Source organism: Caenorhabditis remanei, chromosome II (genome assembly GCF_010183535.1).
Source record: "Caenorhabditis remanei strain PX506 chromosome II, whole genome shotgun sequence".
In the NCBI taxonomy this organism is placed as follows: domain Eukaryota; kingdom Metazoa; phylum Nematoda; class Chromadorea; order Rhabditida; family Rhabditidae; genus Caenorhabditis; species Caenorhabditis remanei.
The window spans coordinates 10,697,639-10,709,362 of NC_071329.1; the positions used below are offsets into that span (position 1 = coordinate 10,697,639).

At 37.7% G+C, this 11,724-nt stretch overlaps 5 protein-coding genes across 5 annotated transcripts; 1 reads left to right on the forward strand and 4 right to left on the reverse strand.

Moving 5' to 3' along the window:
- Positions 1-150: 150 nt before the first annotated feature.
- On the reverse strand, positions 151-8,048 carry GCK72_005906 (uncharacterized protein; the record flags this gene model as incomplete). The annotated part of the gene is made up of 11 exons (XM_053725389.1): positions 151-462; positions 507-739; positions 1,853-2,133; positions 2,179-2,292; positions 2,337-2,432; positions 5,989-6,782; positions 6,830-6,882; positions 6,927-7,338; positions 7,382-7,622; positions 7,670-7,857; positions 7,905-8,048. 11 exons carry the CDS (start codon positions 8,046-8,048, stop codon positions 151-153), a joined length of 2,868 nt encoding a protein of 955 aa, XP_053589583.1.
- A 1,244-nt stretch (positions 8,049-9,292) lies between these two features.
- Positions 9,293-9,543, reverse strand: GCK72_005907 (uncharacterized protein; the record flags this gene model as incomplete). The annotated part of the gene is made up of 2 exons (XM_003108779.1): positions 9,293-9,382; positions 9,430-9,543. 2 exons carry the CDS (start codon positions 9,541-9,543, stop codon positions 9,293-9,295), a joined length of 204 nt encoding a protein of 67 aa, XP_003108827.1.
- Positions 9,544-9,809: 266 nt separating this feature from the next.
- On the forward strand, positions 9,810-10,028 carry GCK72_005908 (uncharacterized protein; the record flags this gene model as incomplete). The annotated part of the gene is made up of 1 exon (XM_003108839.2): positions 9,810-10,028. One exon carries the CDS (start codon positions 9,810-9,812, stop codon positions 10,026-10,028), a length of 219 nt encoding a protein of 72 aa, XP_003108887.1.
- A 109-nt stretch (positions 10,029-10,137) lies between these two features.
- Positions 10,138-10,921, reverse strand: GCK72_005909 (uncharacterized protein; the record flags this gene model as incomplete). Its single annotated transcript, XM_003108789.2, has 5 exons — positions 10,138-10,349; positions 10,394-10,507; positions 10,554-10,624; positions 10,689-10,750; positions 10,796-10,921. 5 exons carry the CDS (start codon positions 10,919-10,921, stop codon positions 10,138-10,140), a joined length of 585 nt encoding a protein of 194 aa, XP_003108837.2.
- Positions 10,922-11,027: 106 nt separating this feature from the next.
- GCK72_005910 (uncharacterized protein) lies at positions 11,028-11,613 on the reverse strand (the record flags this gene model as incomplete). Its single annotated transcript, XM_003108950.2, has 3 exons — positions 11,028-11,252; positions 11,301-11,395; positions 11,445-11,613. The coding sequence occupies 3 exons, from the start codon at positions 11,611-11,613 to the stop codon at positions 11,028-11,030; spliced, it is 489 nt and encodes a 162-aa protein (XP_003108998.1).
- Between the last annotated feature and the right edge of the window lie 111 nt (positions 11,614-11,724).

Below are 11,724 nucleotides of genomic sequence, written 5' to 3' on the forward strand. Positions count from 1 at the left end.
ATTTAATACTACTAATCAGTGCTCATAAAAACCCTGTGAATGATTTATTGCAACCTGAAAATGAGATTTTTTAATATTGAATAAGATAAATATACTGACTTTTATTGAAGATCAAGCAGTTACATATACAATTGGAAACAGAAAAATCATTCAAAAGTACAGCTCGTCGTATCTGTTTGTGTTCAAAGCTTTCATTTTTCCTGCATCAGGTCCAACAGCAGACGAAATATCAAAAACACTGCTTCCAGCGTTAGACCATTGCAGTACAATAGAATCAGATGATGTTAAATCGATAAGACCTACTGTAGAAATGTACAATGTTTTTGTGATTCCTGAGTATGTTGATTTCTGAACATTGATGTTAACTGCTTTTCCGTTGATTGTGAATGAACGGAAATTTGGAGCTTTTGGATAGTTGAAAATTTCGATGATATCAAGAGTAGGGAGAGAGATTGTGGAGCTCTGAAATGGAGTATTTAGTGTGAATAAGTGTGATTTAGAATAACCTTTCTCGAGTGATTGATTGTTAGGAGACCACCAGTCGTTGTTGTATTGTAAACAAAATCGAATTGATGGTAGTCATGAGAATTGAAATCATTCACAATTGTCTCTCCGTCATCCCAATATAATGTTCCCAATCCTTTTCCCATTTGACATGGAGCAATCAACAGCTCGAATGGATTTTGACGAGTTGCAGTAGTGGTTGTCGATGGCGTTTGACGAGGGATTACACTCATTCCTAGAATTAAGACAAGTCTATTTGTTATCAATTAATTGATCAATTCTCACTATTTCAGGTCAGATCACAACGAGATTTTTTTCCAATATCTCTGCCCCACAATAAGGTTTTCTTAACTTCAATCATTCTAAATCATTCAGTTCTATAACACTTCATCTGATCAACACATTGTAGTCTAACCTATCTTTGATCTCGCCTGTATCAATTATAAAGCACATCATGGTAGAGTGACTTTGATCTGATCTCATTCCTTACTTTGTGTCTACATGCATACACTGTCATTTCTCTAATTAATTGGCTTCCATTTTCGTGTTCACTACGTAGATAATGTGATGACCAGAGAATGTCTGGAATGTGGAAGTATTCTTTTCATTGCAAACCAATTTCATACAGTTGGTCTCTCTTGTTTTTGCAGATTCTAATCGACTAAAATCAAAGAGAAAGAGAGAGAGAGAGAGAGAAAGAGAGAGAGAGAGAAGGATAAGAGAGAGAGATCGAGAGGAAGAGAGAGAGAGAGACCTAGAGATGAGAGAGCGAAGAAAGAGAGAGGAGACAGCTCCTAGAGAGAGGAGAGAGAAAGATCGAGAGGCGAGGAGAGAGCAAAGAGTGACTCACGAGAACGAGAAGAACTCGTAACGTAGAAGAGGCCTGAATCGAGAGACTAATACAGATCTCACTCCAGAGAGCTGAGAGAAGATAGGAGGAGAGGAGAGTGAGGAGACGACTATGGGAGTACGACACGAGAGAGAGAATAAGACTCTACTCTACGGCTAGAGACTGAGCTCTGAAGAGAGTGAGAGGAGACTAGATCAAAAGAGAGAGAGAGAGAGCTCTCTAAGAGAGAGAATCTAGAGAGAGAGAGAGCTCTTTGTCTCCCGGTTCGGAGAGAAAAGAGAGATACTTCTTACTATCATCCAGAGAGAGAGGAAGCTGAGCGAGAGAGAGAGAGAGGAGAGAGAGAGAGAGAGAGATCTCACTCGCAGACTAAGCTCTATAGAAGCGAAAAACAAGAACTGAAATGTTTTCAAGAGGAAGAAAAACGAAGGATTACTGTAACGATACGGTACTTCTACACTTTTTTTGGAAAAAACCAATTTAAGAAAATAACTATACCTCGAACAAAGACTGGAATTCTGGAAGTTGTTGGTGCTGGAACAGTAGTATATCCAGGTGAAATGACACTTCCATATTTGTAATCAAATAGGGAATACCATTGATCAGTTGGCAGATACACATTAACTGATGTTGTTCCTTGATATATAACTGGAGCAACCAAAATTCTTGGTCCCCACATGAATTCATATCCAAGATTGAATGTCTCAGCATCTGTTGGGAATTCGAAAAATACTGGACGGATTACGGACCCTCCATTTTGAGAAGCAGCGAAGTGAAGACTGAAAAAACAGGTTTTGTTATGGAGTCATACTATTTGAAACTACCTGAATAAGTATGGTAAGTATTGATATCTGAAAAGATTCGCTTGTTTTGTTGCAGCTGAAACAGATGGCCAAACAGCTGGATCTTGTGCTGGAGCTCCAATTGTGTTATGGTTTCTGAAAGGTTCATAATGTAAGATACTTTAGAAAAGAGTAAGAACCTGAAGAAAGAGTGGAATGCTCCCATTTGTTGCCATCTCAAGCATAACTCCTCAGTTGTTGTTCCAATGAAACCACATACATCACTTCCGACATATCTGAAAATGTGATTTTAAAGGTTTTCATATGTGAAGTTTTTGGTTATGGTATCATAATGTTTTAATTTCAGTGAAATAATCACATTGAGAAGCTGTCTATAAATAAGCGGTATCCAAACTACAGTACCCGAAGTGAACTTCTCAAAAAAAAAATCTAGAGCCGGTTAGAGTTATTGGAACTTGTAAACTTGTCAGAAACTTTTCTTGATTTCATTTGTGAAAATTCACTGAGAATTTCTGTGTCATAAAACGATTGAATGAGAGCGGAATTTAAAACTTTTGAAGACAACGTTCCACAAGGTATGAGGTTTTTCAGTGATAAGCCGTTAGTCAACGAGAAGAGATGAATTATATCACTCGAAGAAATTTCGTTTTCCGCATCAATCATGCTCTCAGATGTATTTATGCTGATCCTGGCTCTATGAGTATAGCTGATTTTCTATTCTCTGTTCAACTTCAACCCTGTTCTTCTAGTTTGGATTCTATAATTTCTGAATAGAAGCCAGCCATTTCAGACGTATCTCTTGAATATTTTCCAGCATATCAAACTCTTCTTTTCAATTGAAAAAAGTAGATTTTTCCACTTTTGTTGAGCTCACTATACATTTGTCTATTAGTTTATAATCATGATCATTCCTTGCTCATATTGCTCCAAAACCTTTCGATTTCATATTTTGATTACTGTAACAGTCTTTCCAACTCATTTCGACAACAACTACGTCAGATTCAATTGAGCGAGAGACATCATTGAGAGGTCAGTTAATTGAGAAAGTTGTTGGAAGAGAATGGGATAATTGCAGACGTCGTGGCATCAGGCGAAATGTGTTGTGACGTCAAAAATGTCGAGAACAGGATAGGGTGTGTCCCTCCCCCTTTCTTGCTAAACACCTTCGGTCGGGCGGTTCAACAACACAAAAAACCACCACCCCACACATAGATGGCCCACCTAATTCGATCTCGACAATGACAATTTTTGTTGCCCGTTTTAGACAGTCCTACTGTAGAATAAATGGACGTGGAATGTCATCTGAATACGTGACGCAAGGACCGTTCTCTTCTTTTTTTCTTTCACACCACCTTCTATTTCAATGCACGTTTTTCTACTTCTGATTTGATGTGTTAATACGATTTCACGGGTTGAGCATATCAAATTATAATTAGGGTGTGGCAGTGTGAGGCTAATCAAAACAGAAGACGTCAGGAGTGGAGAGGAAAAAAGAGAATAGTCATAGAGGGGAAAAGGAGGCGTCAATATTGTGGTGGTATACGGTAAGAAGGGCAAAAAGAAGTCGTTCGGAGAATAATAGAAGAGGTGGAGTCCAGAATAAATTGAATGATGATAGAGAGAGAGAGAGATCCCTCCCCTCTGTCAATACCATTTCACTCTTCACACCTCATATTGACACACCCTGTCTAATGGTTTCGTGGGCACATTTTGAACCAGAATCCGAGATTTAAAAAATAACAATTCTTCTATATATTTCTTTTGGAACTCACAGAGACTAGAGCCCTTCTAGTTTTTGCTTTGAGAAATCTGCTTTCTTGAAGAAAAAATGGCTTGGAATCCTAGTAGACGGAGCAAAAAGTTGCAGACCGACCCAGGGGATGCCCAGCTAGAACCCCGAATCAACCCGTATTCGGATCCTTATTTTTTGAACTAATATTACTCGGTAGTCTTTAGATTAGAGTTACTAGAATTCAGAAGCAGTCCTTCATAGAAGCACAGAGAAAGGAGCACACTTCTATTGATCAACTTTATCATCTAGAATTGTTTTTTACAAGAATCAGTTCTCGAATTCTCAAAAACCAAATATCAAAATTATCGTCACTGGATCCACTGAATTGACCATAAAACCATCATTTCGGATGATTCAATGTATCCAAATATAGTAACTAAATACCTATATTTGACTACTGTTTTGCAGTAATATTTACTGAAATCAATCACATGTTTACATATGTTTTATTGTTTTGCAGAATAAAGTGATGATATCTGATCGTGTGACACGTGTGACCTGTTAGAGGTCAATTCTGACTGAATCTGGAAATCACTTTTAGCTTTTATTCTGTATTTGCATCATTCTGTTGACCTCTATAAATCACTGACTCACAACACTTTCCCAGAACAATACCATGGCTACAACAGTACGTCATTAAAATTCTCATTATGTGACTAAGCTAATAAAATTCCTCTCTTTTTTTGCTTTCAAGTAGATTGGTCTTCTACTTCAACTGCATTGCATACATTTTTGGGCGAGAAGATGAGTGTAATGTGTTACCTCCAAAGAAGAAGAAGTGCTAGACGTCTATATATCTATAAATAGGTTTAGTTTCTTTTCCTAATTCATATAAAGTGATTTGATTCATTCTAAACCTCATCGACCCAGACCATTTTTATTTGACGAACCGAATCAAAAGTGAATCGAATCGACATCTCATCATTGATATAGTGATAAGAAATTGATTTATCACATCAGGAAGTGGGTTCGTGTCATATTAAAAAGACACAACGTACTCTCAAAATGGCTTACTCTGCTCCCTTTTTCCGCATTTTTAACAACTGTGTCAGCTTATCACACACCTACATTCTTATGTTTTCCGTGTCACTATTCCTTAAAAATTTCAAAAATTAAAATGATTTCATTCTTTCTGGAAATTGTTCAAAATGAGTTTTTAAGTGAATCAAGTTTCTGCTCACTACCTTTTCTTCCTTCTTTTGCTAATTCGTATCCGTTTTCAAACATCTAGTGCTCAAGTTTCGATTCCTCTTTCACTGTTCTTCTCAGAATATTTCTTCTTTCTAGATCCAATTATTTTCTTCAAATTATTATTTCTCAATCAAAAATTAGTTCAAATATTTTTCATTTTCCAGATATGGACCGTTGCCCTCCCTCTATTAGAATCGACGGTGGAACACTCTCTGATTGTGCCGACCTGTTTTTCTTCTAAATGGTCTCCAGAATTCCGCTTTTCCTTCCAATTCATCAATGAAGTACACATTCTCTTCAAAATCAACATGGCTCATCAATAGATCAGCTCATCCAGCTTTCAAATGGATCCTAACAATGGATTCAATCTTCTCTCATTACGGATGCTCAGTGTAATAAATGTATATAGGACAAAGACACAAGAAAACCCCCTATCATTTCCGAAATCTCATCTCATGATCACAAACATCATCATCGTTTTTTCCCCATTTGCCTACATTTTATTCTTCATCCCCTTTCCCCGAATTTACTTAACTTATGATTTGTTTTCGATATTCAACAAACAAAAAGAAATGAAACATGTCAATTCGTTTTCTGATTCCTTGTTATTTTTTCATTGTTGTTATGAACAAAAGTTCGTTATTTCTTTTTGAATAGAATGTTCCAATTCTGATTTTAAGATGACACAAGACAGGATGACCCACATAGACCAAAATTCAGAACGACTGTGTTTGTACTTTAGCAGAACTGATTTGAGTCATTTCTAGATTTAAAAGTTGAAACTGCCCCCGTATCATCACGCCTTTTTAAATCTGTAACAACCATGACTTTCCGAAAGAAAAACTCACGGAATTCCGAAAAGATTGAACTCTTGGGCACCGATAACAGAAGTTCTCAGATCTTCCCATCTCGCAGTGTTATCTCCCAACCAATGTCCAGCATACCTTCCAGCAGATGGATATGTTGATCTTGAAACAACAGCTCCTCTCTTTCCAGTTGCTTTGAATAACGCCCTTTGAGTATGAATTGCTTCAGTCAATCCATAAAGATTCTTCACATTGTAGAATCTTTGTTTTCCACCGTCCTGCTGTGCGAGCATACACAATGTGTTCGTAGATAAGAATGCTCCAGAACTTGCATCACCGAATCTCCATACCGCCCGTGTTTTATATGGTGGCATTTCCCATAGATTAGATCCATTTGTTGGACAGAACAATGGAGCATCATCCGGGTGGTCATCACTATCAAAATACCATGGATGAGCTTGATTCGTTCCGAAATTCGATGGTTCATTCATATCGATCCAAATTCCGTCGAATGCAACTTGAGATTGATACGTGACAAACTCATTGATCCACCAGTTTTGAGTATTATTTGTAGAATCTAAGAAATCAGGGAATGCCACGTGGTTATCTGGCCAGACAACTCCCAACATGATCTTGGTGTCTTTTGCCATTGGATACAAGTTTTGGATGGATGTTTGAACTTGAGACTGAGATTCCCATTCGATGAACTTTGCATTTGCAGCAATCGCACGTTGGAATGATGGATAAGTTGCTTCAATGGCTGGATCAAAAATAAGAATCAGTTTCATTCCCCATGAATGCATAGTCTTCACGTAATCACCAAATCCAGACCAATCCTAGAATATACGGACAATATTTAGATCAATTGAAAGTGAATACTTACATCTCCAGTTGTGAAATCCTTGTATCTTTGCATATAGTCAATGTCAGCAACTCCTGTAATACACTTTTCAATAACACGTGTAATCAGTTCAACCAACCAATATCAATTGGAATTCCTGCATCTCTAACCGCCTGAATTCTCGTTTTCATTTCATTCAGACCCTTATATCCGTATCTAGACAACTGATATCCCAATGCCCAGTAAGCAGGAAGGAATGGTTTTCCGATGAATTTCAAATACTGTTGAGTGACCATTTCAGGTGTTGGTCCGGGGAAGAAATACATGTCGAGATTTCCACCGATTGTTCTATAAATAAATGAAGGTCCTGGAGCAGTTGTCACTTCTTGAGCATTTGAATTGATAATTAAAACTCCGTGAGCTTTTCCATCTGGCTCCAGAATCATATAATATGGGTGAACTCCATAAAGATTCATTGTGTCCAAACTACCAGAGTTTGGAGGTTGGTCACGAGCCAGCATAGCCCAGGTCAAGTATTTTGTGAAATCGTGCTGGAAAAATGAATTAATATGTTCAAAGAGGAAAGGAGCTCACTCTCAAACTTTGATGAGTATTCTCTCCCCATCCATACATGTTTTCACTTGGAAGATACGTGGCGATTTGAATAAACTGATCAGAAAATATAAGACCTCCAATTGAAGTATCGAATAGTTTTCTATTCGAACTTTGACGGACAACAGAGAATGAGAAGATATCATTTGAACTGGATGTCGAGAGGACCAAAGATTCATCAGAGGATTGAGTTTCTCTTGGAAAATCAACTGGAGGTTCGTATCTAGAAGAGTTAATGAATGAAGTATTTCTTCATTAATAATAACTCACCTTCCATCGATTCCAATCTTCACGTTCAGAACACTTCCAATTGTTTTCGTTGTCAGTTTAATTTCGGTTGAATCAGCTCCCCATGGATTCGATGGACCACTGTTCTTTCTCAGATTGTATGTTGTTCCTTGTTGTGAATCTAGTTTGTATCCAACACCGTCTTTAAAATAACACCATGGAGCATTCTTCTGAAAAGTCATTAGTTTACAATTTCAATTCAAAAAAGTCGACAAACTCCAGAATCATCTTCTTTCCAGATGCATCCTCTTGCTTCACAAGCCCCTTGATTTCCATTTGGTTCAGGAAGACAATCGAATCGAGGGCCAGCAATTGAAGAGTATATTAGAGCAAATAAGAGAAGTATGGTAAGTTTACCCATAGTTCTGAAAATTTAATTATTCTAAAGATATGTGGAAATGAAAATATAGAAAAGATTATCAATGATTGTACAACTTGACAAGTGTGCTCTTCTTTCTAAAATTTTGATTTTAAGTCAAGTTTTGAAAAGAAAACAGAAAACGGTATCATATTGATATGAACCATTTTAAAACTTTTCAATTCTGTAAAGAAAAGAAGAAGAATGAAAAAAAAGACAATTTCAATATGTGATGATTTTTGAAACACCAATACACTCAAGTGTCAACGAGAACGAAATGTTTCTCCAGGCCGTCAGGTATCACACGATAATTGTCCAAATGATAACGGAAAACGTGGAATAGGTCACTGATAAGAAGAAACGGAAAGGTATGCAAACATTAAGTGACTAGAAAATACATGTGCACAATGTGCAACAGTCTAGAATGTATTCGAATGGAATTCCAGTAAATTCACGTGATTCCTTATTTACAACGCCTTTTTTCGTTGATGACAAGATACTAGAACTGTACAGAAACGGGATTTCTTCTCGTTATTTTCAGGATCCAGGGGAGGATTTGAAAAAAAAGAAATCAATGAAAACAAAAACAAATGTTTTCATCATGTGTTCAATGGCTATTTGACAGCTGACCCTAGATTTTCCAAGGGATCAGAGAAATCAGATAAGAAACAAATATACTTGTATCAATGATTGTCACTTTTATAAATGACGGGATGGTGTAGAGAGAACAAAGTATATGGGGAGCATTTTCAGAGTTGATCATTGAGATAATGATTCCGAAAAAATTACCGTATTCTGATTGAAGCGCCCCTCCAATAAAACAGCACTCGGATGACTACTTTGAAAAATAGAAGCGCATCCGCAACACCTGGAGGGAATACGGTATGTTTAATTCTATGAATATTCTCTGAACGTTGAGATCAGATAGGCTTGTAAAAAATGAATAAAGTGAAAAAAATTCAAAGAATTCTTCGACAATTCCTATCGAGTGAATCTGCAGTACGACACCGCGGTTCACAATGTAACATTAACCTGATGTTCTCATCCAACCCGAACTTTTTTCGAACCTCACTATTTTTAGTTAGAAAGTGGACAAAGTTTCGACCATGGGAAACTGTAAGGAACCATGACATCTTTTGGTGGGTATCATGACCTGAAAGAGAGAGGAGATGGAGTTAGCAGAAAAAGCAAACAATTCATGAAAAGAAACACAATGATTTATTTTGCTAATCAGAATCTTCCAAACTCTAATACATTTGTGCTCCTTTTCTTGCCAATTCATCAGCTTTTTCGTTTCCGTCTATTCCAGCATGACCACGAACATGTACAAATTTAACCTGGAAAAATTAAAATAATTCAATTAAGATTTATCATTCAACCTTACTTTCAATTTCTGTCTCAAATTATCAATTTTCGTTAGTACGTCCCTATTAAGAACATCAGATCCAGTTGAAGTCTTCCAGCCTTTTCTTTTCCATCCATGAATCCAGGTGTTCATTGACTGGACAAGAAGATTTGAATCCGTTTTGACAACGATTTTGGGAAGGTTTTTTTGTATTGCCTATAAAACAAAACCATTGGTAACAGTTGTAAAAATTCAATTTTTATTGAATAAGTATTTTCAGATGAACAATTTCACGTGACCACCGACACGTGTATTTCTTATCTTTGTTCTAGATCTTTGTGCATATAAGGAAGGGATGAAGCTCAGTCGAACAGTATTCTGAGCAAGTTTCTCTGAACAACCCCAAACCGAAGACAACAATGGCGGACAAGTCGGCTTACATGAGCGCTGGTGGATACAGCTCCGGCTACATGGGATCAAATGCATCATCTTCTGGATATGCCCGTGAAGACTATGCTTCCGGAGGAAGTGGTGGAGGAGCCAGCAACAACCAAAACCAAGGATCGGGAGGAAATACCAACCCAGGACAACAAGTCTTCAAGGCTCGTACTGATCAATCGTGTTACCTTGGACCATAAGAATATGGACAACAACGTCAAGAAGAGCCAGCAGCCAGCCGAAATGCAACTTTTTTTTGGTTTTATACCCATAAAAATAGTACTTCAAGCTTGTTTGTTTATTCATTTTTTATTCTGATCTCACCTTTTCTAATGCTTTTTCTACTGCAATGAGCTCTCCTCTATTGTTAGTTGGTGCTCCATAGACTGCTCCATACTCATTGTCTGGACTGTCATCTCCCCAGTAGACTCCCCATCCAGCTCGAGCACGATTTGTTCCATTCGAAGAGCAAGCACCGTCTGTGTAGACTACAGGAGCATCAATAAATTCAGGATCAGTGACTAAAAATTTGTATTGTTGAAACCAGTGGTTACTGTAGTTCTACCTGTTTCTTCCAGTCTTGTCTTTTTAACCGGCGAACATCTTTTCGTTCCTTCAAACTTTCTTTTTCTTGTCACTTCTGTAGAACTCGCGGGCATGACAGTTGATGTGGGCAGCTCTAAACTCAAAATTCATCGAATGGCCCAAAGATTCATATAAATTACTTTTTCCGGGAACACTCAAATTTTCAGCGATAAACTTGCGGGCTTCAGCTTCGTTGACGAACTTTTTGTATCTAAAACAATGTATTGCGCCTAAATGTTTTACAAGATAAAGACATTATCTGAATTCTAAAATACCTCGCATTCTGGAACCCGTCGATTTGCGTTTTACAATCGTTCCAGTTACGGTAGATGCCGACCTGTTAATTGATGAGCTCTCAGTTATAATCAAATAGTTTAATCACCTGACGGCCACGTGCAACCGCATAATACTGATCGTTCTTTCCCATACTTGCGCTACTTGCGCTTTGCTGAATAATGCACTCAAAATCTGTACGGATGAGTGTTACTGGTTCGAGCTTATAAATCATCCTTTGAAATACTAACGGAATATAAACCCCAGAAGATTGTTTTGAAGAGATCAGAAAAATGTAAATTTTTATGAGGTAGAAACGATAGAAGTAAGAATTGAAACATTTATTTTTTCTTCTTCTTGTCGACAGTTTCTTCTTTATCCGCCTTCCGTTTTGTTTCGCGTTTGTCGGTCTTCTCTGTCTTCTCTGTATTTGATTTCTTCTCGACCTTTTCAGTCTTCCCGGCTTCTTTGCCGACATCTTTTCCATCAAAAAGCTTATGGAAATACGCGACGGCTTCATCGAGAGTGGAAAACTTTTTGTGCAATGGTTGAGGATAGTCTTTGATCTGAAAGTTTATTCGGACGTGACTTTTCGGCTTTTAAAATAGTCTTACGTGTTCCTTAACATCCTTGTAGTCGGTGAAGACGCCAACAGTATGTCCACGAGCAACCGCGTAGTAGGTGTCATGAGTGTCATCAGGGAAGGACACTGGAATGTTTGGCTAAATGATGGACCGATAAACAAAAATATAACTCACATTCAACTTTTTTTGGTTTTCTGTCATCTACATACTTCTCAGCCTCTTCTTCTGTAGAGAATTTTTTGTAGACCGGCTGTGGAAACTTGTCGATTTGTTTTTTCGCTTCAGACCATTCGGTGAAGACACCACGCTGAAAGCCGTGAGCCACGCCGTAGAATTTGCTCATTCTGGAACTAGGACTATATTAGGAGTATTAGGGGAAATTTCACGGATACGACGGTTGGAGTTTGAAGTGGGGTTTATTGAGTTTTTGCATAGTATAATACAAGGCTATTGG